Here is a 27,288-nt window from a genome sequence, read left to right as displayed (position 1 = left end):
TAACATTTTAGCCTTTGTGACACAAATCCTATTCAAGTCATGGGACCGATATCAGCATTTTTCAAGCATCAATTTGTTCAAAACATCTATAACCGACTTCGTAGAGCTTCACAATGATTTATTGATACCTTTGGATGATTTAGACATGATGTGCGAAAATTGCTAATATTGTTCCAACGTGAAGCTGCATTAAAGCCCCAGTAGTTAGTCCACATTAGAAACAAACATTTGAAATGCAACATAAAAAAAAAAAAAAACGAACTGGTGAAGTTGACTGAGTTGTGATTGTTGTGTAGGTTAACTAAAGGAAACTCGGTCAGTCCCTTAAAAAATTATGTCAGTGATTTGTTTCTCTGAAATAAGATATTGGAGCACTGGTCAACACTGCAAGTCCTGAGTTGAGAAAACTTTTAAGAAGTGTAATAGGTGTTTACCAGTTGTGTTAGATTCAACAACATGACACAGAGAGAGAAGTAAGTGACCAGTGGACAGTGCAGCGAGTGTCATCACGTCAGTCAATTTGGGGAGGGCTTCTGGCTGTTTAAAATGGTGTGAATATGATAGCCAATACTGTAGACAGCCAACGGTAGCAAGTAGACAGACTGGAGAGTATTTCAGGACCGTCTGCAACTACAAAAAGTTTATTGATTTAAATGGGGGAAACCAACAAGAAAACTTTTACTGGGCAGAAAAAAAACATATGGTGGAGTAATTAATCATACCATTTGGGAGGCTGGAGTGATACAGTGAGGATTTACTTGGATTCATTACCCAAAGAAAGAGAGGGAGAAAAAGAAAGAAAGAAAAACTACCGAGAGAAAGTGACAGTGGGGGCCGTGGAGGTGAGTGAAGCGCTCACCCTTGAGAGGGGCAAAAGATGACTGTTGTATCCCGTGAGAACCAGGACGAGACTGTGGTAGTCCCTCCCTTGTACCAAGATGATTGCGACGTGGAGCGGGGCGACCAGGAGTGCAGCGAGAGGGTCGTCATCAACATCTCCGGGCTGCGCTTCGAAACTCAACTGAAGACCCTCTCGCGCTTTCCCTCTACGCTATTGGGAGACCCACGTAAAAGGATGCGCTTCTTCGATCCGTTGAGAAATGAGTACTTTTTCGACAGGAATAGACCCAGCTTTGATGCCATCCTTTATTATTACCAGTCCGGGGGAAGGCTTAGGAGACCTGTCAACGTTACCATGGACATTTTCATGGAAGAAATCAAATTTTATGAAATCGAAGAGGAGGTCATAGAGATGTTCAAAGAAGATGAAGGTATGATCAGAGAGGTGGAACGTCCGATGCCTGACAACGAGTTTCAGCGCCAGATGTGGTTGTTGTTTGAGTACCCCGACAGCTCGGGGCCTGCCCGGATGATCGCTGTTGTATCAGTCAGTGTGATTTTGATATCCATACTGATCTTCTGTTTGGAGACATTGCCACGGTTCAGGGAAGATCACAGCACAGACATAGAACTCAGTAATCACCTCATCACGAATGGGACTACTCGCCACAAAAAAAAAAATCCGTTGACAGACCCGTTTTTTATGGTTGAGTCACTTTGCATCGTGTGGTTTTCCTTTGAATTTCTCATGAGGTTTTTATCGTGCCCTAGCAAACCGGCTTTCTTCAAAAACGCAATGAACGTCATTGACATATTAGCGATTGCTCCTTATTTCATCACCCTTGGACTTGAACTCGCTGAGCTACAGGGAGCGGGAAGCGAGCAGGCCATGTCGTTAGCCATACTCAGAGTAATCCGTTTGGTTCGAGTCTTCAGGATTTTCAAACTTTCCAGGCACTCCAAGGGTCTCCAAATCTTGGGCCAGACACTCAACGCCAGCATCAGCGAACTAGGTCTTTTGATATTCTTTCTTCTCATAGGGGTTATTCTGTTCTCCAGCGCTGCTTACTTTGCAGAGACAGACGACCCTGAATCGGGATTCACGAGTATCCCCGCAGCATTTTGGTGGGCGGTGGTGTCCATGACTACGGTTGGATACGGAGACATGTGCCCAGTTACTATTGGCGGCAAAATAGTGGGATCGATGTGTGCCATCGCCGGAGTGCTAACCATAGCCCTACCTGTCCCTGTCATCGTTTCCAATTTTAATTACTTCTATCACAGAGAACGCAATGATGAGGACACCGCCGTGTATACTCACGTGACTTGTGGTCAACAGAATACTTCATTTGGCGAATTCAAATCGACCAGCGACAGCAAACAGTCCCTCGCCAAATCAGAGTACATTGAAGATGATTCTCTCGAGACACTCAGATTTACTAACTTTAGCCCATTTGAACATTACACTGGCAAGCTGACAGATGTATGAAAAAACAAGCAACGCCCTAGCTGGGCAGAAAAAAACGATATCGGTGAGTAGCCAGCCTGAGTACATTTACGGGCGCTTTTACGCAAGCAGTTAGTTGGCATGCAATCTCTCAATAACTTGAATTCATTTGTTGAATACCTTCAGTTGGCCTAATGCTTCATAACAGTAATGTCAGGTCAGTGTCCGGCCTATGCGCATGTTTGAATAACTACACGCAGTTTTACCCACCCTATTACGCACGGTGTTTGTTGGCATATAATCTTAAAATAGCTGGAATGAATTTGTTTGAGACCTTCAGTAGGCCTGAAACTGTATTACAGGTCAGTAGCGTACAGTGTTGAGTGGCTACAACAACTTCTAAAACTGGGTTGCTTTTGGAGAGTTTATAGAATTTCTGAACTCGGAGCGCCACTGTGTGGTTGAAACGCAATCGCGCAGCAGACGCTTCTCAGGTAAAACATTCAAGCAGCTGTTTACGTTACGTGTGCAAGACGTTGCTGATGATGTAAGTGTGTGTATAATTTACTTGTGACTGTGTATACATTTTCCATTAAAAAAAGTTTTTTAGGGACATTTTAGACAGAAGTGATGGAATGTCACCACACACAAAAAAACATGATCTTCTTTTTACTTCCAGGGGACAAGATCAAAAACCACTGCCTTTCTACTCCACTTGAAAATAAATGCTGATGTAAGTGTGTGTATTATTTACTTATGACTGTGTATACATTTTCCCTAAAAAGCTTCATAGGGACATTTTAGACAGAAGTGATGGAATGTCACCACAAAAACAAACAAAAAAACATGATCTTCTTTTTACTTCCAGGGGACAAGATCAAAGACCATTGCGTTTCTGCTCCGCTTGAAAGGAAATGCAGGCATGGCTTTTCCAAATCTAGATGTACTTGTAACTGAAAAAGTCAAGAGAGTGAATAAAAAACACACATGACATGTCTCCATGAACAATTGGCCAGCAATGTGAGATGACAGGTGCTGATGCAACATCCAATGGGGAGCTCGCTGAAGGAAATACGGGTTTGGAGCCTCTGCCTTTAGGAAACCGATAACCTTTGAAAATCAATTAACCTTTCAAAGAATTTTGCTGTCCATTCAATGAACTATGAAATGACTACTGTAGATATCCTGTTGTGTATGGTTGTAAATATGCCTATACTGTAAATTCAATCGTTGTGCTCGACTCAGAATCTTAATGCGAACATATCTTGCTTTGTGTGCCTTTACGTGGATGATTTCAAAGGAACTATTTGGGTAGTCCTTTATTTTATTGAACTATTTTATTGTACAGAGTATCCGATTTTGCCATAAACGTTCCTTGGGAAGCTAGTTTTAAAATCACTAGTCGTAAAATAACTTAACCATAGGAATCTGATTAAGTATGCATGTAAGGAGACATCAATTGTGCTCATGAAATGTCATGAAGATTTATTTATATTTTTGTAAGATTGTTAAAATGTATGTGAACTTTTGAAGAATATTTTTTTTTATAAAACAATTCAGAAAATACCTCAATGTGTTTCTTTTGTTCTGGATGGGTGCACCTTTACACACATTAAAGGGATACTTCGGGATTTTGGCAAAGAGGCCCTTTATCTACGCTGAACAAAAATATAAACGCAAAACACAACCATTTCTAAGGTTTTACTGAGTTACAGTTCATATAAGGAAATCAGTCAATTATAATAAATTCAGTCAATTATAATAAATTCATTAGGCCCCAATCTATGGATTTCACATGACTGGTTACAGATACCTTTTAAAAAAGGTAGGGGCGTGGATCAGAAAACCAGTCAGTATCTGGTGTGACCAACATTTTCCTCATGTAGTGCGACACAGCTCCTTCGCATAGAGTTGATCAGACTGTTGATTGTGGCCTGTGGAATGTTGCCCCACTCCTCTTCAATGGCTTTGCAAAGTTGCTGGATATTGGTGGGAACTGGAACACACTGCCGTACACGTCGATCCAGAGCATCCCAAATCTGCTCAATGGGTGACCTTTCTGGTGAGTATGCTGGCCCTGGAAGAACTGGGATATTTTCAGCTTCCAGGAATTGAGTCCAGATCCTTGTGACATGGGGCCATGCATTATCATGCTGAAACATAAGGTGATGACGGCGGATAAATGGCACAACATTGGGCCTCAGGATCTCATCTCTGTGCATTCAAATTGTTGTCAATAAAATGCAATTGTGTTCGTTGTCCGTAGCTTATGCCTGCCCAAACCATAACCCCACCATGGGGCACTCTGTTCACAACCTCACGCCCAAACGACGCCATGCAAATTCATCCGTGAAAAGCACACTTCTCCAGCGTGCCAGTGGCCATTGAAGGTGAGAATTTGCCCACTGAAGTCGGTTACGATGCCAAACTGCAGTCAGGTCAAGACCCTAGTGAGGACGACGAGCATGCAGATTAGCTTCTCTTAGACAGTTTCTGCGGACCCACAGTTTCATCAGCTGTCCAGGTGGCTGGTCCCAGATGACCCCGCAGGTGAAGTAGCTGAATGTGGAGGTCCTGGGCTGGAGTGGTTACACATGGTCTGCGGTTGTGAGGCCGGTTGGACGTAATCACAAATTCCTTAAAATGACATTAGAGGCAGCTTATGGTAGAGAAATGAACATTCAATTTTCTGGCAACAGCACTGGTGGACATTCCTGTGGTCAGCATGGCAATTGCACATTCTTAAAACTTGAGACATCTGTGTTATTGTGTTGTCTGACAAGATTTTAGAGTGGCCTTTATTGTCCGCAGCACAAGGTGCACCTGTGTAATGATCATGCTGATCAGTTTCTTGATATGCCACGCCTGTCTAGGGGATGGGTTATCTTTGCAAAGGAGAAATGCTTACTACCAGGGATGTAAACAAATGTGTGCATACAATTTGAGAGCTTTTTGTGCATATGGAAATTTTTTGGGATCTTTTATTTCAGCTCATGAAACATGGGACTAACACTTTCCATTTTTGTTCAGTGTACTTCCCCAGAGTGAGGTGAATTTGTGGATACCACTTTTATGTCTCTACGTGTAGTTTGAAGGAAGTTGCTAACTAGCGCTAGCGCAAGAGTTAGAGTTTATTTGTACTTTTACAGGGACGCTGCACATGAATCAACGTTTCAGTAAAAGTGCCGGTTTTAGCCAGCCAGCTAATTTTCAACCACAGTCCCTGGGTAGGATATCATAAACAATTACAACAACAATACAGACAAACAATGAGCAGTGAGCACATGCAAAGCAACATAGAACAAGCAACACAGACAGAGCAATAGCACAAAAAGCAACAAAACAAAATACAGTGCCTTCGGAAAGTATTCACACCCCTTGACTTTTTCCACTTTTTGTTATGTTACAGCCTTGTTCTAAAATGGATAACAAAAAAATAATGATCCTCAGCAATCTACACACAATACCCCATAATGACAAGGTGAAAACAGGTTTGTAGAAATGTTTGCAAATGTATTCAACTTAAAAAACAGAAATGCCTTATTTACATAAGTATTCAGACCCTTTCAAATGAGACTCGAAATTGATCTCAGATGCATCCTGGTTCCATTGATCATCCTTGAGATGTTTCTAAAACTTCATTGGAGTCCACCTGTGGTAAATTCAATTGATTGGACATGATTTGGAAAGGCACACACCTGTCTGTATAAGGTCCTACAGTTGACAGTGCATGTCAGAGCAAAAACCAAGCCATGAGGTCGAAGGAATTGTCCGTAGAGCTCAGAGACAGGATTGTGTCGAGGCACAGATCTGGGGAAAGGTACCAAAAAACCTCTGCAGTATTGAAGGTCCCCAAGAACACAGTTGGCTCCATCATTCTTAAATGGAAGAAGTTTGGAACCACCAAGACTCTTCCTAGAGCTGGCTGCCCAGCCAAACTGAACAATCGGGGGAGAAGGACCTTGGTCAGGGAGGTGACCAAGAACCTGATGGTCATTCTGACAGAGCTCTAAAGTTCCTATGTGGAGATGGGAGAACCTTCCAGAAGGACAACCATCTCTGCAGCACTCCACCAATCAGGCCTTTATGGTAGAGTGGCCAGACGGAAGCCACTCCTCAGTAAAAGGCACATAACAGCCCGCTTGGAGTTGGCAAAAAGGCACCTAAAGACTCAGACCCTGAGAAACAAGATTCTCTGGTCTGATGAAACCAAGATTGAACTCTTTGTCCTGAATGCCAAGTGTCACATCTGGAGGAAACCTGCCACGCATCCCTACGGTGAAGCATGGTGGTGGCAGCATCATGCTGTGAGGATGTTTTTCAGCAGCAGGCACTGGGAGACTAGTCAGGATGGAGCCAAAGATGAACAGAGCAAAGTACAGAGAGATCCTGGATGAAAATCTGCCCCAGAGCGCTCAGGACCTCAGACTGGGGTGAAGCTTCACCTTCCAACAGGACAACGACTCTAAGCACACAGCCAAGACAACGCAGGAGTGGCTTTGGGACAAATCTCTGAATGTCCTTGAGTGCCCCAGACAGAACACAGACTTTAACCCGATCGAACATCTCTGGAGAGACCTGAAAATAGCTGTGCAACGCTTCCCATACAACCTGACAGAGCTTGAGAGGATCTGTAGAGAAGAATGGGAGGAACTGCCAAATACAAGCTTGTAGCATCATACCCCAGAAGACTCAAGGCTGTAATCGCTACCGAAGGTGCTTCAACAAAGTGCTGAGTAAAGGGTCTGAACAATGGAAATTGATGTAAAAATGTATCACTAGCACTTTAAACAATGCCACTTAATATAATGTTTACATGCCCTACATTACTCATCTCATATGTATATGTATATACATATGTATATGTATATGTATATACTTAAACTGCTGCATCTAGTGCATCTACTGCATCTTGCCATCTTTATGTAATACATGTATCACTAGCCACTTTAATCTATGCCACATTATGTTTATATACCCTACATTACTCATCTCATATGTGTATACTACCATCTGCTGCATCTTGCCTATGCCGTTCTGTACCATCACTCATTCGTATGTACATATTCTTCATCCCTTTACACTTGTGTCTATAAGGTAGTAGTTTTGGAATTGTTAGGTTAGATTACTCGTTGGTTATTACTGCATTGTCGGAACTAAAAGCACAAGCATTTCGCTACACTCGCATTAACATCTGCTAACCATGTGTATGTGACAAATACAATTTGATACAATACTTATGTAAATGTGTTATTTCATTTTTAGATTTAAAAATAAATACATTTGCAAATATAAAAACCTGTTCTTGCTTTTTCATTATGGGGTATTGTGTGTAGATTGATGAGGAAAAAAACAATTGAATACATTTTAGAATAAGGCTGTAACCTACCGAAATGTGGAAAAAGCCCAGGGGTCTGAATATTTTCCGAAAGTACTGTACATAAAAGTAACAAACTGTTTCCACACCTCACAAACTATAGACAACATGGAAAGTGGCAATACACATCTAGGGATTATGTTCACAAGTCTGATTGGCCTTTGGCCATGGCTTCATGTTTTTTGTGAAGGTGCGATATGTGGTGCAGCTGTGTGTGTCTAATGGCTGTGTGTTGGGAAGCTCTCACAGAGAAAGCAGATTGACTAAAGGTGCTTTTCCTTCAGGGAACTATACAGTCACCTCTCATGGCAGACCTTGTGGATCTGCTGCCATGGGTTTGGGTTTTCTATTTAACAAAGTGGAGGGGGAGCCAGGCCATTTTTTTGAGCATTGATTGGCTCAAAATAAACAGCTCGTTAAGCAGCTTCTGACAGTTGATTTGTAATAGTTGTCAACTTTTAAACATGTTACAATATGGGGTGGCAGGTAGCCTAGTGGTTAGAGCGTTGGGCCAGTATCCGAGATGTTGCTGGCTTGAATCCCTGAGCTGACAAGGTAAAAATCTGTTGTTCTGAACCAGGCAGTTAACCCACTGTTCCCTGGTAGGTCGTCATTGTAAAGAAGAATTTGCTCTCAACTGACTTGCCTAGTTAAATATGATTGGTTACTGGAATCTCACTAGTAACGATAAGTATTCAACATTAGTTGACCTGTGTTACATATACGTTTAAGGTAAAACAAAAACAAAAATATGGTCCACTTTTTATTTGGTTTGCAAATGAGAACAAAACAATCAAGTGACAAAACAGTTCTATTACAAAGTACTGAAATACACATTTGAATATTCCACAGTTGCAATTAATTTCATGTACGGAAAACGGAAAATAGAATCATATTTTATAATATTAACAACATAGATCCTCCCAAGAATAGTAACTCTTCAATAATATTAGTTATTAGGTATTTTATTAGGATCCCCATTAGCTGTTGCAAAAGCAGCAGCTACTCTTCCTGGGGGTCCACACAGAACATGAAATATGACACAGTACAGAACATTAATAGACAAGGACAGAACTACATAAAAATATTTTTTTTTTACAGCACACGTAGCCTACATAACGCATACACACAAACTGTCAAGGTCAAATAGGGGAGAGGCGTTGTGCTGTGAAGTGTTGCTTTATCTGTTTTTTGAAACCAGGTTTGCTGTTTATTTGAGCAATATGAGATGGAATGGAGTTCCATGCAATAATTAGGAAGTGGGATGGGAGTGTCCTTACTTTAAAGTAACTAGTTAATATTGCAAACGACTCCAATAACTTAATTGAAGTGCGACAGTGATATATTAAGTGTATGATATGAATTAATCAATATGGTAGGTCCACTTGTAGCACCAGCTAGCAGCACATCTTAGCAGAATAAACTAAGCAGAGAGAGAGTATGGAGGAAAGACAGAGAGAGACAGAAAGACAGAGAGAGAGAGGGAAAGAGAGAAAGAGAGAGAGAGAGGAAGTCAAGGAGATCCGTTGTGCAGATAGGAAGGGTTGGAAAGACAGCCCATTCTTTATTAATGATACTAGCAGTTAAGAGCTCACTCCACTTGCTGTTTGGCCCCGAAAATGTCTATCAATGGATTGTCAATGGATCATGTCCAAAGATACTTTCCCTGTTGTTGAGTACCCAGTTGACTGTAAAAACCTAAATGGATATTGATTATTAACTTTTTTGGGGGGCACAATAAGTAGCCTAATTGATAAAAAGTGTAGTAAGCCTAAACTCTCATAACACTGTTTGGGTTGTAGCATTAATACTAGACTCATTCCTAATGTTAACCCTGTAGGATATACATCATTTAGGCTACGCATACTTTATTCAATTACAATGTCTGTGGTTATAAACAAACATAACTGTTGTGGGATTTGCCATTGGTGTATTTATTCCTGCTTGTATAGTGTGTACAATCGAACCCCGCTTTGTAAATTGTCATCAGGGGTTCACAGTGAAGACAATATTTTTGGTCAAAAAGAGTGGTACCGATTGGCCTATAGGTGGCGTTGTTATAAGCAGTCCATTGAGAATGATAGAGGCCACCAGTGGCCAAAAGTCCATATTAGCATGGGCAGCCGTATTAGCATGGGCAGCGCCATTGAGGGCTTCCACCATTTTAATGTAGTCAACTGGCTGGGACTTCCAACTGAATTGTCTGATCCCTCCTGGAGACCCTGTTGGAGATATGTCCAATGGGGTCATCAGGATGGATCAGCCAAATGTGAAGAAGAAAATTGACTACTTTAATTAGCAGCAACATAAAAGAGTAAACATACTCCTCATTGCCATCGGAAGAATCCTGTAACATATTCCAGTCTGTTCTAGCAAAACAGTCCTGTAGCTTAGCATCTGCTTCATCTGACCACTTCTTTGTTGACGAGTCACTGGTGCTTCCTGCTTTAGTTTGCTTTTAAGCGGGAATCAGGAGGATAGAATATGGTCAGATTTGCCAAATGGAGGGCGAGGGATTGCTTTGTACACGTCTCTGTGTGTGGATAAAGGTGGTCTAGAGTTTTTTTTCCCTCTGGTTGCACATTTAACATGATGGTAGAAATGAGGTAAAACCCATTTGTTACCCTGCTTTAAAGGTCCTGGCCACTAGGACTGCTGCCTCTGGATGAGTGTTTTCCTGTTTGCTTATGGCGTTATACAGCTCATTGAGTGCGGTCTTAGTGACAGCATCAGTTTGTGGTGGTAAATAGACAGCTATGAAAATTATGGATGAAAACTCACTTGTTAAATAGTGTCGTCTTCAGCTTATCATGAGATACTCTACTTCAGGCGAGCAAAACCTTGAGACTTCCTTAAATATTAGATTTTGTGCACCAGCTGTTGTTTACAAATATACACTGACCGCCACCCCTTGTCTTACCAGAGGCAGCTGTTCTATCTTGCCGATGCAGCATAAACCCCGCCAGCTGTATTTTAACCTTATCGTCCCCACAGCAGAGAGGGGACGAATTTGTATGTAGCATAGAGACTCATCATGGATATAACCAGTTTTAACATGGATATAGAGTAACACAGTATATATATATATATATATTTTTAACCAGGTAGATCAGTTGAGAACAAGTTCTCATTTACAACTGCAACCTGGCCAAGACAAAGCAAAGCAGTGCGACAAAAACAACAATGGGATAAAAAAAAACGTAGAGTCAATAACACAATAGAAAATCTGTATACAGTGTGTGCAAATTAAGTAAGAAGGTAAGGCAATAAATAGGCCAAAAGTGGTGAAGTACTTACAATTTAGCTATTAACACTGGAGTGATAGACGTGCAGATGAGGAGGTGCAAGTAGAAATACTGGTGTGCAAAAGAGCAGAAAAAAACAAAAAACAAAAAACAAATATGGGGATGAGGTAGGTAGTTGGTTGGATGGGCTATTTACAGATGGTCTGTGTACAGCCGTCATAACGCTCAGGAAGGAGACACGTTCTGTCTCCTAGAGATGAACGTACTTTGGTGCGAAAAGTGCAAATCAATCCCAGAACAACAGCAAAGGACCTTGTGAAGATGCTGGAGGAACAAGGTACAAAAGTATACATATCCACAGTAAAACAAGTCCTATATCGATATAATCAGAAAGCCGCTCAGCAAGGAAGAAGCCACTGCTCCAAAACAGCCATAAAAAAGACAGACTACGGTTTGCAACTGCACATGGGGACAAAGATTGTACTTTTTGGACCTATGGTCTGATGAAACAAAAATAGAACTGTTTGGCCATACTGACCATCGTTATGTTTGGAGGAAAAAGGGGGAGGCTTGCAAGCCAAAGATCACCATCCCAACCGTGGAGCACGGGGGTGTCACACCCTGACCATAGTTTGCTTTGTATGTTTCTATGTTTTGTTTGGTCAGGGTGTGATCTGAGTGGGCATTCTATGTTGTGTGTCTAGTTTGTCTATTTCTATGTTTGGCCTGATATGGTTCTCAATCAGAGGCAGGTGTTAGTCATTGTCTCTGATTGGGAACCATATTTAGGTAGCCTGTTTTGTGTTGGGTTTTTGTGGGTGGTTGTTTCCTGTGTTAGTGTTTGTGCCACACGGGACTGTTTTCGGGTTTTCACTTTGTTGTTTTGGTTATGTGTTCATGTTCAGTTTTCTAATTAAAAAAACATGAACAACTACCGCGCTGCATTTTGGTCCTCCTCTCCTTCCCAGGAAGAATCCCATTACAGGGGGTGGCAGAATCATGCTGTGTGGGTGCTTTGCTGCAGGAGAGACTGGTGCACTTCACAAAATAGATGGCATCATGAGGGAGTAAAATGATGTGGATATATTGAAGCAACATCTCAAGACATCATTCAGGAAGTCAAAGCTTGGTCCCAAATGGGTCTTCCAAATGGACAATGACCCCAAGCATACTTCCAAAGTTGTGGCAAAATGGCTTAAGGACAACAAAGTCAAGGTATTGGAGTGGCCATCACAAAGCCCTGACCTCAATTCTATAGAAAATGTGTGGGCAGAACTGAAGAAGCGTGTGCAAGCATGGAGGCCTACAAACCTGACTCAGTTACACCAGCTCTGTCAGGAGGAATGGGCTAAAACTCACCCAACTTATTGTGGGAATCTTGTGGAAGGCTACCCGAAACGTTTGACCCAAGATAAACAATTTAAAGGCAATGCTACCAAATACTAATTGAGTGTGTAAACTTCTGACCCACTGGGAATGTGTTGAAAGAAATAAAAGCTGAAATAAATAATTCTCACAAACTATTCTGACATTTCACATTCTTAAAATAAAGTGGTGGCCCTAACTGAAAAACTGAGTTTAAATGTATTTGGCTAAGGTGTATGGATAATCTGCATTGCTTGATGTTTGGGGTTTTAGGCTGGGTTTCTGTGTAGCACTTTGTGTCATCGGCTGATGTAAAAAGAGCTTTATAAATAAATTTGATTGATTGCAACGATTTGTAGTTTTGCATGATATCTACTTTGATGCTAATAAGTATTTTCGAATCACGCCAGGGTAAGCCAACATGAAACACAGTCCTTATTTTAAGTATAAAATCCTAAAATTCTAAAATCCTCCATGGGAAAAATGAATGGTGGAAAAACAATTGGAACCATTTCCTTGTTTGACAGCTAGGTTTTATGGGTATTATGACACTTCCACTGTGGGGCTCTATTGCAATTGAGGACTTCCACCATTTTAAAGTAGTCAACTGGGTGGGAATTCTTTGGAGTCGGTAGCAATCAGCCAATGAAAAATAAAAAATGGAATAGTATATACGTGTGGAAATGTGAAGTTTCTTTCCAAAACGCTATATATCCATTTTCAGAAATGTTGGTAAATGGTCAAATGTGCTTTAATTGTTTAAAGAACTTATAAAAGAGATTGCTATGTTTTTTATCACTATCGAATCATGGCATGGGCTTGTTTGAAATCTATCACTTGATGCTTTCATTCCAGAGACAAATAATATACACTACAGTTCAAAAGTTTGGGGTCACTTAGGAATGTCCTTGTTTTTGAAAGAAAAGCAATTTTTTTTTTGTCCATTAAAATCAAATTGATCAGAAATACAGTGTAGACATTACTAATGTCGTAAATTATTATTGTAGCTGGAAACAGCAGATTTTTAATGGAATATCTACATAGGGGTACAGATGCCCATCAGCAACCATCACGCCTGTGTTCCAATGGCACGTTGTGTTAGCTAACCCAAGTTTATAATTTTAAAAGGCTAATTGCTCATTAGAAAACCCTTTTGCAATTATGTTAGCTCAGCTGAAAACTGTTCTGATTGAAGAAGCAATACAACTGGCCTCACGAGTCCGCAACTGACAGCTTCAGTTGATTTTTGTAATGATTCTCGTCCTCCTCTTCTGAGGAGGAGTAGTAAGAAGGATCGGAGGACCAATGCACAGCGTGGTAAGTGTCCATATTGTATTTATTATATGAACACAAAACAAAAACAACAAGAACGAAACAGTCCTGAACGGTGGAATACAAAACACAGAACAGAAAAAATTATCACCCACGAAACACTGGTGGAAAAAAGCTACCTAAGTATGATTCTCAATCAGAGACAACTAATGACACCTGCCTCTGATTGAGAACCATACCAGGCCAAATGCAAAATACAACATAGAAAAACAAACATAGACTGCCCACCCCAACTCAAGCCCTGACCATACTAAAACAAAGACAAAACAAAGGAACTAAGGTCAGAACGTGACAATTTTAATGGAAAAAAAGTTTCCTTTCTTTCAAAAACAAGGACATTTCTACGTGACCCCAAATTTTTGAACGGTAGTGTATATTTTTGCAAAACGCTATATATCTGTCTCACTCAGAGAATTAAGTAGTACTGCTAGGTTTTACACAGTCAAATAAATAACTAAATGTTTAATAAAGAACTACAAATTATACATTTGTGACATCAATATAAAAAAAATACACACCCTTGACATTCTCTCAACCAGCTTCACCTGGAATGATTTTCCAATTTTGAAAGAGTTTCCACATATGCGGAGCACGTGTTGCCTGCTTTTCCTTCACTCTGCGGTCCAACTCATCCCAAACCATCTCATTTTGGTTGAGGTCGGGGGATTGTGGAGGCCAGATCATCTGATGCAGCACTCCATCACTCTCCTTCTTGGTAAAATAGCCCTTACACAGCCTGGAGGTGTGTAGCCTGGAGGCCGTGCGATGTTTATTAATAGTGAGCTTAGGCCAGGGTAAAGGGTGGCTATTTTAAGAATCTCAAATATAAAATATATTTTGATTTGTTTAACACTTTTTGGGTTACTAAATGATTACATATGTGTTATTTTATAGTTTTGATGTCTTTACTATTATTCTACAATGTAGAAAATCGTAAAAAATAAGGTTGGCTAGTGATGGCTATTTGAGATAGAATATGTTTTTCAGTTTCTCTGTCCCAGCTTTGATGCACCTGTACTGACCTCGCTTTCAGGAAAAAAAGACATTGGATCATTCTAAATCCAATTTTGATATGTTGAAAATCAAAATATGCATCATGCATTCCATGAACATGTTAGATGGAATAGTTAAGGTCTTTCAGGTCTTGCTTGACATTGATTCTCTGTTCTTTGCGTCATAAAACACACAACTGTCAGTCCCCTTTTGGCCTATGGTGTTACAGACAGTTTTTGTTTTTTTGGACAAGTGACTTGAGCTTTCAGACAAGCAAAAAATCTGTCCTACTTGTCCGAAGCCCTGTAATGTCAAGCCCTGTAAATGATTCCATCATGGGCAACAACTGGCTACTAGAACTGAACTGACGGACATGGGGCAATAAAATTGGGATGTAAACGTGATGTATATGTCCTTAGAAGCTGTGTGAATACAAAGTCACTGCAACCATAGATGGCTGCACCAGACCAGTTGGTGGCACTAAGTGCAATACGTATTGATCAAGTGTCTCGTGCAAATGAATGTTAGATTTCAATTAAGCAGACAAAACCATGTGAAATATTGAGATTAGTTTATCTGTATAACGTTGCCCTATTATGTGGCCTGAACGTAGTGAAAGGTAGGATATTTTAGTCTGTAAAACGAGAAACAGGAGGTCCTGCCTCTGCAAGCATATTGCAGAGTGTATTGAAGTATTTGGGATTGCTAATTTAGAATGTACCAACTGAGATTTAATAAATGAACATGCTAATGCTTTCAGTGATTGCACGTAAATAAAGATAGTTCCTACATGATAGAGGGCTTGCTTTGGTAACCAACTGATCTTGTGTCCTCTCTGTCATCCTGTGAGACCCGTATATACGTTTTTTTTTTATTCACATCCATGAAAAGGCCCACTACTTTCCAAAAGTAATGGAAATATATGTTATTGTTTGTTTAGGCCTATTAGACCATTTTAAAAACACATAGCAAATAGATGGGGCGAAACACGCAGGTTACTAAAGCAGTTATTCCCATTGTGTTCTATAAAACAAGTGAACAGGTATACTGTAGTTTATCCCAAATGATCAGACATCCCCTTGCGATCATGCACGCAGCCCTTCTAAAAAAAAAAGTAATCTCACTTCATTGCCTTTGAAAAGCCCCCTGTCCTTGAATGAACTCAGTGCAGCTTGACGCAAATCAATCTTAAAACAGTAACCTGCGTGTTTCGTCCCATCGATTAGACTGACAGGACAAACAACAGCATAACGTTGCACCATGCACGAGGAAGGGCAGGGGGTGGAACGTCCGGAGGATGATGATCGAGCGGTCTGTTCTGAGACGCGGTGCTCGCGACCGCTGTCCATGGCGCTGAATCAAGCCACTCCTTGTCGTGCTGAAACGGTCTGCACCGCGGCCGCTCTTTCCGGCCATTGGCCACTCACAGAATTGAGCTGAGTTAGAATACGCACAGTGTTGTGTGTAAACTGTATAAAGTAATGACCGTGCCAAGTTAGACTACTTTTTCCAGAATATCAGTTTATAAGTAGCCTATCATTAGGACCATTGTTGGGTTTTGGGGAAATAATGATTAAGATACCTGCTCATCACCCTCCAGCGGAGCAGATATTGCATCAGTGCTGGCACACACAAATACTCTTTGTTTTTTTTGTGGTGTAGAGAGCACTCGTGGCAGCGTGCTTTAGTATAGCCAGTCTGCATTGCGTCGAAACCCGTTCTCTCCCTCCCTCCCTCCCTCCCTCTCTCTCTCTCTCTCTCTCTCTCGCCCCTTCCCTCTATCTCCTCATCCACTCTCCTTGCATGTGGAATACATAAGAACAATATACTGAACATTATTAAGAAATGATTATATCTTCACATAAATCGATACCTCCATCTGTGCCGGCTCGAGGTAAAAACAAATTCTAAAATGCTCGTCATCTTGTCTACTCGTAACAGGACATTTCTGCTGATGCGGTAATGTCTTGAAATGGCAAGGGTCCGCTTATTGCCCCTTAATGTATCTCCCCCCTGAATTGCAGCATAATAATTTCTCCTGCTCTAAGCCATTCACACCGAAGTGCCCCACCGCACAAGTGACTGTAGGCTACAGAAGTTGCTCACGATTCTCCGACTCCAGCGTGATTTTACAACGAATGTTAAGCGACGGGATCAAGATGTAGACAAATAAGACATTTAAGTTTACCGATACGAAGGGCTCAGACAGTGATGTCTTGAGTGTTTCAGTCTATACCAGGGCCTGCACAGAGGAAATCTCCAATGTGTTGCGGTGGGGTGCGTTGTAAAGTGTTCATGTTTTAACACATGACAACAAAGCTACGGCAGTCCTGGCTGTCCTAGCGGTTGGATGACTGTGCTGAGTCGCGGACAAGACGCAGGTAAGCATTGAAACTGGTGCACTCTTGTCTGTCTGTCATAAGAGGGGTCAGGGGGAATAATTTCAAGGCTATTGTTACAATGTTACTAGTATTTAGAGACTGTGACAGTCAATTGGTATTGCTTTCTATATGACTTTTAGTGCATTTAACGCTTAATTATTTGCGTGAGGTAGCGTATATTTATATATATATTTGCTATATAGGCTATATATAGCATTTACCCTGCCAATTATAATATGCATATTCGATTGCTTTATGTCTAGATTATCACCAATAAAACAATATAATTTACCCCTTTGGACGCTGATAAATAGGCAGGACATATAGCCTAGAGGCTAAATAAATAAATAAATGGTAGAAATTGCTGAGCTAGCAAATATCTCCGCTGTTCCTTCGATCCAATCTTTTCTCTTTTTTTTCTCTGACTGGGTAACAGAGGCAGCAGCAGCAGATGCAGCGGAGAGCAGCAATGGTAGAGTCAGCGAGAACCGCAGTGGAGCCGCACTGAGGCAAAGCAAGCTAGCCCCTTATCTGGGGACTAGGACAACACATAGTTGGAGAAAAAGAAGAGGAATTTAGAAGTAAATTGTATCAACCCAAAACCTGAATGCCGCCTGTTCAATCAGATTAACCGGATAACCGGAATTCCAAAACTCCTTGGACCTACAAGATGACCGTTGTGGCAGGAGATAACATGGATGAGACCGCAGCCGTACCGGGGCACCCGCAGGACGCGTACCCCCCCGACCATGAAGACCACGACTGCTGCGAAAGAGTTGTCATCAACATTGCGGGGATGCGGTTCGAGACCCAGCTCAAAACTCTCTCCCAGTTCCCCGAGACATTGTTAGGCAACCCCAAGAAGAGGATGCGCTACTTTGACCACCTGAGAAACGAGTATTTCTTTGACAGAAACCGTCCCAGTTTCGATGCCATCCTCTACTATTACCAGTCCGGGGGTAGGCTGAGAAGGCCCGTCAACGTTCCGTTGGATATGTTCTCTGAAGAGATAAAGTTTTATGAGTTGGGAGTGGATGCCATGGAGAAATTCCGTGAGGATGAGGGCTTCGTCAGGGAGGAAGAACGTCCTTTACCTGAGAAGGAATTCCAGCGTCAGATCTGGCTGCTTTTTGAGCACCCAGAGAGCTCGGGTCCGGCCAGAGGGATTGCTATAGTATCTGTAATGGTAATTCTGATTTCCATAGTCATATTTTGTTTAGAGACTTTACCCGACTTGAAAGAGGACCCTAGGGGTCGTTTTAAGACTGTAGGGAATCATACCTTTTACTACAAACCAAACATCCTAACCGACCCTTTCTTCATTATTGAAACTCTTTGCATTATCTGGTTCTCGTTTGAGTTGTTAGTACGGTTTTTCGCGTGCCCAAGCAAGGCAGTCTTCTCCAAAAACATGATGAACATTATCGATATAGTGGCCATCATCCCTTACTTCATCACACTTGGCACGGAGCTGGCTGAGGACCCCGAAGACCAGGACGAGGGCATGGGGGAGCAGGCGACATCTCTGGCCATCCTCAGGGTAATCAGACTGGTCAGAGTGTTTAGAATCTTTAAGCTGTCACGACACTCCAAAGGATTGCAGATCCTGGGACAGACCCTCAAGGCCAGTATGCGCGAACTCGGATTGCTGATATTCTTCCTCTTCATCGGAGTCATCCTCTTCTCCAGCGCGGTGTACTTCGCAGAGGCCGAGGAGAAAGGGTCGTACTTCGGCAGCATACCGGAAGCTTTCTGGTGGGCCGTGGTGTCTATGACAACTGTGGGCTATGGGGATATGGTGCCTGTCACTATAGGGGGCAAGATAGTGGGTTCCCTTTGCGCCATTGCTGGTGTGTTGACGATTGCGCTCCCAGTGCCTGTCATTGTGTCCAACTTTAACTACTTCTACCATAGGGAGACCGAGGGAGAGGAGCAGGCCCAACTCTTAAACGTTAGTGAACCAAACATTAGTGAAAGCAACTCTAGTCGCCGCAGCTCGTCCACTGTCAGCAAATCAGAATACATGGAAATTGATGGAGATATTAATAATAGCATCGACAATTTTAGAGAGGCAAACCTCAGAACTGGCAATTGCACTCTAGCAAACCAAAACTGTGTAAATAAAAGCAAGCTGCTCACAGATGTGTAGAATCGAATGAGAAAACATGGGACTTACATGATGCCGTCACACGTTGAGTACGCCATCCTTTTTGAATGCTTCATTCGCCTCCTATAAGCGCTCTATGGCATTATGACAACAACCATGCTCACCAATTTGAAAGGAATTATTTGAAAGGGGGAAAAATATGAAAATGAAGCTGTTATTAGAGAACACGACAGCTAGAGTAATTCATTATTTAAAAAATGATTATTCAAATACGTATTAAAAAAATATAAAAAAGAAACATCAACTTATATTTAACACGCACACGCATAATCGCGCGCCCTTGGAGGACGACCAACCAACACCACTTAGACGACATATCTGTTTTTATCAGACAAAGCCAGGCGTGATAATTAAAACGTTATGCATCGGTACAGATAACATTTCAGCAAGTGCACACTGCATCAAGGATAAAATGCATCATAAATACCATCTGCTGCGAAGAGAGAGACACGCAAGTCAGGATCTGCAGCACCCAGTCAGTGGTCAGGCCGACCGACACCTGGCCTGAAGTCCGAGGCGACTCCTCTACCCCTCTGTCATCAAAGGATCTACTATCCAGCAAAGCACCTTATAGGAAAAATACTGATAACGGAGGATCACTGATCTCCTGGTTTGGATGTTAAAAGGAGGCTGATGATCTACTTGCCTCAGTCTGAAAGACCTACGGACATCCGCAAAGCTGCTATTTTCCAGCAGTAAAATGCTGTAATTATGATATCAGCAAGTGGTACAATGGAATTTTTGCCCGTTAGATGCAAGACAGCACAATGATATAACAGAAGAGCTTCACATGAGCATGTTTAGAAGAGACTCCCCATACATTTTGATATTGGCATGCGTGACGATGAGACATAACCTTATAATAATGCTACAAATATATTTATTTAGAATTTTCCATCCCCCTATGCCTTCATTCGATTCCCCTTTATTATTCGTTTTCACTTAGAGTGCAGAACTGGTTTGAAATAGTTTTTGATTTGAAAATTCCTAATTATTTAGCGAGTGAATGTTAAAAAAAATCTTAAGGGAAACAGTAACTAAACGAAGATCATAGCATGAGAAAAAGTCAACTGCATTATGGCCTATCGACTAAGGTACTCTGTATCCTAGTATATCTAAATGCATGACGTCAGTATTCAGCTTGTTGCAATTACAGACACTCTGAAAAGTGTATCATACTGTCATGGAAACGAAACGTGGAAACGTAAAAAAAAATCTCTGAACCGTTTCTGAAAGGTGACAAAATATATCCAAAACCCAACTCGGGGATGCTGACTTTCTCATTTAAAACGTAGGAGATCAAAGAAGCAGAATAAATACTTATTATCCAAATGCATATACTCATAAAGCACCAATTTACAGTATTACTTCAATTGTGCAGTGCATGGACCTTTGAACATAGAAAAAGTAAACCTATTATGAGTCAGGCCTTCCATTTCACCACTAAATTTAGGGATAGGTTTGTTTGTTTTCACAAACAAAACAACAGAAACAACTCTCATTTTACTGAAATTAGCTTTTGTTTAATAGATATTGCCAATAATCATTTTGTACATTAGTTGCTAGTGCCTTTACCCCGCTCACCATGCAACAGGCTCAGTGAAAGTGCCTCTGTGTATATAGCCTACAATGGAAATCTATGACAAGTTGAACAGATCAGATGCAAAAGATCTTGCTTGCTTCAGCACTATGATGCTGTTATTATTGTTGTTGATGATGAGGATGATGAGGATTGATTATTCGGATCATTATTAATACAGTCAGAGAATGTTTGGTGAAAACAACCATGGAAGTGCACTACCAACATGATCCATAGTTGAGTTGACCCAAGACTAGAACAATATTCCAACACCCCCCCCCCTAGTACTTTATACTTCTCCACCCAAGCACCACTTCAAATCAAAAGTGAATATCCATTGCTTTGCTTTGCTTGTGTTGCGGTTGCAATTGATTTATGTGCCATAAAGTCTTTTAAATGTGTCTACCTCAGTGAGGTCACTGCAGAACTCACTGCAGAGCTGCAAGCCAGGCTATTCTTCGATGCATAAACATGCAACATGGCCTCTAAGTGGAGTAGACTGTGGTCATCAGGGCCTGTGTTTATAAATGGTCTCAGAGTGCTTGAGTGCTGATCTAGGATTAGGTCCCCCACTGTCCATGTAATCTTATTCATTATGACCTAAAAGACTCATCTGATCCTAGATCTGTACTCCTACTCTGAGATGCTTTATGAATACAGACACTGATGTTAAACTCTTAGATTGGCCCCTAAAAGTAGCCTTAGAGAAGCACTTAGGTCTTAGGACAGACATACTGCACCAACCACCCGTACCCCTATCCCATTTTCGTTCCAAGCTACGCACAATCAAAAAATAAAATAAACACATCACGATAGTAGTAGAGTTGACTAGAGCATAGTGATGTAGACTGACTGATTCTCGAAAAACCTGTTGATACAAATGGTTTGGTTTGGATTCTTTAGTATTACAGTTGTTGAGAAGTAAGGCAGGTTTGCTACTGTTAAATCATAGAAATACCCTGGGCAATTTTATCTGCGAATGTCTGAAAGTGTGCCACACTTCATTGATATGTGTATTAATAGAAATAGAATTACTCACATTCATCACAGAACATTGACTTGAATGGGAATGTACATTCTAGCAATTCCATTTCTAAGTGTGTACCTGTCACAGAATGACAATGGAGCAGCCAGGGGCTCTTACACTGATTTTTTTAGCATATTGGAATTTCACTCTGGGCAATATAAGTGCATTATTAGATGCTACACCGTTTTTGCAGGTTCCATTTGCTCAATAGCTACATGTATTGCATAATTGAGTCTTCCAGCTCTCCACAAAGCTTACTGATGCCGTGTGAATCTTGTTTCGTTATTGCAGCAAAATTTGTCCTGTAAGTGTGTGAAATGACCAGATGATTTAGGGTCAAGATATATGTTGCTATGGTAGCGACACAATGTCTGTGACACTGAAGTTGAGGGGTTATACACAAGACAGAAGTTATGAGACCACACGTAAACATGGCTAAAGATTCAAAGGCCCTCATGATGGTATGTCATTTGGTGAAAAGTACTGTACCTTGTTTCCTTTCTCTTTTTCCATTGGCCTTTACTGTATGTATACACCCCTCAACTAAAATGTCTCAGCTAGTGAAGCATTTGCTTTCATCAGTTTGTGCAAAGGCTATACCTTTTGTGGACTAGCAGAAAGCCTCTATGTGCAGATTGGTTATGGACGAGGCCTTTTTTTTGATTCTGTGAATCGAGTTGCTGGTCGTTTTGTGCTATATGTTATCGGCTATGTTCTCTTTATTTGCTCATGGTCGTTCTAGTGTATTGCTGGGGAACTTGGAATGTGTCTGTCTACAACAGGTTTGGTGTCCGTCTATGCGAGAGCCTTCCTAGACGTCAGTTCATTTGACATTATGAGGTGAATATGTCAGTGGAGTTGACATATAAGTGCAAAAAAAAATGTTACTTCTGTGTCAGGGATTTTTAAGGTTTCTAACCAAGAGAATGCCATCAGGTCTTAAGAACAGACATATAGAATATCCCAAAATACAACAAATAAAAAGTGATTATCCACATCAACCTTATCTATACCATGTACTAGCTGACCATCAGGTAAATGATATAGTTTTACCATATGTGGTTTCTCTTATGGCCCAGAAGTGTGGTTGGACAAAACAGGTTCTATTCCACCAAATACCCATGATGCAACAGTTCAGAGTGAGGTTGAGGGAACACATGCAAAACCCCTCATGTCACGATACCAGTGCATCCATTGCTCTTGCTGTGAGGGCAATCTATGTATGGTGCTATGCATTCAATTATTCTACAAAAAAAAACAAAAAAAATGCATTCTTATAGTAATGGAATTGCAGTTACCTGTTTCTTAGAAACCTTTGTAAAATAGGAGTTGAACGAATCTATTTTAAAAAAGATGTTGAGGAAAAAGACGATCTCTTGACAAGACATTTACAACAGCGACCATCCTTTTGAACGGTAGTATAGTGTTATTTTTACAGCGACCATCCAATCCCCATCAAACTCAAAGGTTGATCTGGAGTCGTTTTCTAGTTAGGACCCTATGTTGATAAATGGGGCAAAGTAGTCAGTAGCACCCTCCCGGACGGAATTAATAGCCTGAAATGCAATGCACTTACAGCCAGCTGCTGGATTGAATGGCTGTGTGTTTAGTGTGAACTTAGTGTGAAGGAGAGTCAGAGAAGGTGCCTATATTGTTATTTTTTAATAATTTTTTTGCATTCATTTGAAACGCTTTCAGAGATGTATGTTCTTCAGAAGAAAGACGTGTGTGAGAAGGTCTTTTAAAAAATGTAATTCAGAGAAATGACAACACAAAAACCAAAATATAAGTAAACCATACCTATCTAAAAAAGTAGTAAGAAATCATTTAGCTATAGTAAAATAGAGTATAGCAAGAAAATATATATTGCAAAAGGCCAAAACCAATGATGACTATCTTTTCATTGTGTGTCTTATTTTTTGACTTCTGTGGCAGTGTACTACGATTGCCGGATTGTTTTTAGGAAGAACATGCCATAATATACTGAAATATCAAATACTCTATAATAATGTGTTCCTCTGGCAAGCCATGATAATTAAACTGAAGTAGCCTACTATTATCAATTTATTGTAGGCCTACATTTGAATGATATGGACTACAATCCACTATATTAGCACTATATTAGCATCTGGATATATGGATCGTCTTCTCATTTCATTTCAAGAAATACTGGAAAATTCATCCTAACCAACCACACCATTTAAGAGCGTTTCCAAATGCCCATTACTAAAAACCAACAGATAATGTATAGATAATGTAGACATATCTCAACGGCAACCTACTGATCACAAAAACTGCATGGTCAACGGAAGACTGCATGAGCTTTTCAAAACTGTGGATCAGCTATAATAACAGTTGCATCACTTCAAAGAAAACCCTTGCGTTCATCTACACCAAAGCCTTTTTCAAAAAATATGAAATACCCTCCTTTATTATACATTTCTGGTTTTCTTTTTATTGAAAAACATGATCGTTTGCTTAAGATATTGACAAACACTTTGATCTCGGATCAGGCGTACCTTCTGGTTTTCATCTTGGATCAGGCGTACCTTCTGGTTTTCATCTTGGATCAGGCGTACCTTCTGGTTTTCATCTTGGATCAGGCGTACCTTCTGGTTTTCATCTTGGATCAGGCGTACCTTCTGGTTTTTATCTTGAATCAGGCGTACCTTCTGGTTTTCATCTTGGATCAGGCATACGTTCTGACTATTGACATCCCACCATGTTCAAACTAGCCTGGTCTCAGGTCTGTTTGCGCCGTCTTGCCAACTATTTGGTCGTTGTCAGGCCAAACATGTTTGGCAATTACCAATGACAACAATCATAGGAGTTGGCTGTACAGCACAAACAGATCTTTGACCAGGCCATATGTTCAAACCTCACTTTAGTTAGAATGGTGATGAGAGGTGACTAGTTTTTGTTTGATGACAAGGAGTGATATGATGGTAGACGTGTGATTACTACGAGTTTGTCGTCCTGTCCATCCATCAGACACGCTTCGCATCCGAAATGACACCCTATTACTTATATAGTGCATTACTTTTGACAAGAGTAGTGCATTAAAAAAGTAGTGCACTAAAAAGGCAACAGGGTGTGATTTTGGATTCAACCATTGTGCATCTACATGTATATAGGAATGACATCCTATAGAAAACCTATAAGAACCTATGGAAATGTGACCAAGTGCATTGTATTTAGGGAAGCTGGCTTGCTTTGGAGCGAGCAGCTCAGCGGCACGAGGGACTGTTGACTCCTGGGGTCTGTTCAGGAGGGTGCAACGTTACAAGACATTCAGATAGAAATGTATTGTGCAGATGAGATATGACCATCTGTCATGTAGAACAGTGAGTCATGTCAGCTATACCCATTACATGTCTAACTGCAACATTCTCAATGTTTCACGTCGCTGAATAAACCCATGCTCTTTTTTATTATAAGTAGTCCATTTGCCGACTGAACATTGCAAATGTGTTCTTTTATGTTTGATCGTCATTATTCATGTTTTGTTTTACGAGGATTATGCTACGATACGCTCAGTTTGTCAGACGTCTGACAAAGGCATCGTCTGTGATCTATGCAAGGGTATTTCTTTTCTTACTTATGTCACACCTCATGATTTCATCGTACATCAAATACAATAAATTTTTAAGGATCTCATTGTGTATTTTCATTTGTTACTTGGTAAAAGGAGGTTTGGCTGTCTAGTCAAGTCTATAGGTGCTGACTGTGTACTTGTGAGCCATTAAGGGTTCAAGTATCCCATTCGGCTTCTATCCAAACCCCATTGGTGACCTTCCCAATGACACAGTCAGTGGACCAGTTTGCACCGGTACTCTCACATTACATTCAGGGGAGTCTTGATCAATTACAAACATCTTAGTACTTCAATATTGATAAACACCTGTATTAATGAATGTGGATTGAAAACTACCCACCCTGCATTCAGGCACTACCTCAAGTATCTGGCTACAGTCCATGTCACCTCTTGCCTACCTGTTGCTCACACTGTGGTTGTTATGAAGCACAAAGCACACGACATCTGAGAACAGCATTACTGTATGTGACATGGGAGAATGGAACTGTGAGTTCACAGGGCTGCAGGAATTGAGCCCTCTTACTCTATAGCTCAGCTATCTATGTAGCTACCATTGTGCTACACACTTCAAATCCATATGTTATTTTTTTCCCAATGGGAATGTTACAGAGAGGGGAGCCAATTTAAAGGTTTTCCTTTACACTAATCCCCATATTCAGGAGATGACCTCTCTCAATTTCATCATACTTCACATGTCATTACTCCATTCCGGGTTCTGAAGAGTGCAAATCTCACTTCTCCCACCACTGGGAAAACTGCCAATACAAAACCACTAGTAAATTACCACCCCAAAAAGCCCAACAGCCTTATTACAATCCAGATATAGCAATGACAAATAGCATTGCAAATAGTTGACAAGGAATGTTGTGTTCTGTTCAAATCAAAGTAAACAACACTCATGGTGCATTTCTCAGCATATTTAATCATTCTAGAGTCCCAAAGCACCCAGCCTGTGTGAGAGTGAGATGCGTTGTGTCTGTGCGAATTTAGGGGAATCAAAATGATTCATCCCCACTCTGACTGTTCCCTGCTGCTGTGCCTGTGCTGCAGAGCTTTGTTACTGCTAGTAGGCTTGGTGCTGCAGAGTCATCATAGTAAATGCTATCTCTCTCTCTCTCTCTCTCTCTCTCTCTCTCTCTCTCTCTCTCTCTCTCTCTCTCTCTCTCTCTCTCTCTCTCTCTCTCTCTCTCTCTCTCTCTCTCTCTCTCTCTCTCTCTCTCTCTCTCTCTCTCTCTCTCTCTCTCTCTCTCTCTCTCTCTCTCTCTCTCTCTCTCTCTCTCTCTCTCTCTCTCTCTCTCTCTCTTCCCCCCCCTCTCTCTCTCTCTCTTCCCCCCCCCCCCCCCCTCTCTCTCTCTCTCTCTCGCTGGTGTTTGGGATATTGCGACCCTGTGTAGTTCCCTTTCTCTTGTCCTCTGCATTGCCCTCAGGAAATGCAGCACTTCTCTCTCTCTCTGCCGGCAGCAGTATAGCAGCTGGGGTGGGGTACGCTGGCTCCTGTCCCATTGCAAACGCTTTGACCGACACCAAAGCTCTGCTGTACTATAGTACAGAGCACAGTATAAAGACAGCGGCTCTATGCTACACTGCTACAGCACCAGCCAGCAATGGTGGAAAAAGTACCTAATTGTCATACTTGAGTAAATGTAAAGAAACCTTAACATAAAATGACTCAAGTAAAAGTGAAAGCCACCCAGTGAAATATTACTTGAGTAAAAGTCTAAACAGTATTTGGTTTGAAATATACTTAAGTATCAAATGCAAATGGAATTGCTCAAATATACTTAAGTATCAAAAGTAAAAGTATAAATCATTTCAAAATTACTTATATCAAGCAAACCAGAAGGCACAATTCTTTATTTTTTTATTTATCGATAGCCAGGGGAACACTCAAACACTCAAGACATAATTTACAAACCAAGCATTTGTGTTTGGTGAATCTG

General features: G+C 41.1%; 2 protein-coding genes across 12 annotated transcripts; both read left to right on the top strand.

Annotated features, from left to right (window-relative positions):
- Positions 1-559: 559 nt before the first annotated feature.
- On the top strand, positions 560-3,242 carry LOC110524843 (shaker-related potassium channel tsha2-like). 11 transcript variants are annotated; one of them, XM_036979879.1, is made up of 4 exons: positions 560-2,372; positions 2,719-2,781; positions 2,967-3,020; positions 3,156-3,242. In XM_036979879.1, exon 1 carries the CDS (start codon positions 878-880, stop codon positions 2,327-2,329), a length of 1,452 nt encoding a protein of 483 aa, XP_036835774.1. In that variant the 5' UTR covers positions 560-877; the 3' UTR covers positions 2,330-2,372; positions 2,719-2,781; positions 2,967-3,020; positions 3,156-3,242. The 11 variants fall into 11 exon arrangements, with proteins under 11 accessions (XP_036835774.1, XP_036835781.1, XP_036835779.1 ...); XM_036979886.1 differs by having other exon boundaries at positions 2,719-2,834; XM_036979884.1 differs by having other exon boundaries at positions 2,710-2,781.
- Positions 3,243-16,418: 13,176 nt separating this feature from the next.
- On the top strand, positions 16,419-25,407 carry LOC110524838 (potassium voltage-gated channel subfamily A member 1). Its single transcript, XM_021604761.2, has 2 exons — positions 16,419-16,980; positions 17,417-25,407. The coding sequence occupies exon 2, from the start codon at positions 17,651-17,653 to the stop codon at positions 19,127-19,129; it is 1,479 nt and encodes a 492-aa protein (XP_021460436.1). The 5' UTR covers positions 16,419-16,980; positions 17,417-17,650; the 3' UTR covers positions 19,130-25,407.
- The last annotated feature ends 1,881 nt before the right edge of the window (positions 25,408-27,288 follow it).

This window comes from Oncorhynchus mykiss, chromosome 1 (genome assembly GCF_013265735.2).
Source record: "Oncorhynchus mykiss isolate Arlee chromosome 1, USDA_OmykA_1.1, whole genome shotgun sequence".
NCBI classification, from domain to species: domain Eukaryota; kingdom Metazoa; phylum Chordata; class Actinopteri; order Salmoniformes; family Salmonidae; genus Oncorhynchus; species Oncorhynchus mykiss.
The sequence above is the reverse complement of the archived record's forward strand: the minus strand, read 5'-3'. Positions and strand labels throughout refer to the sequence as shown.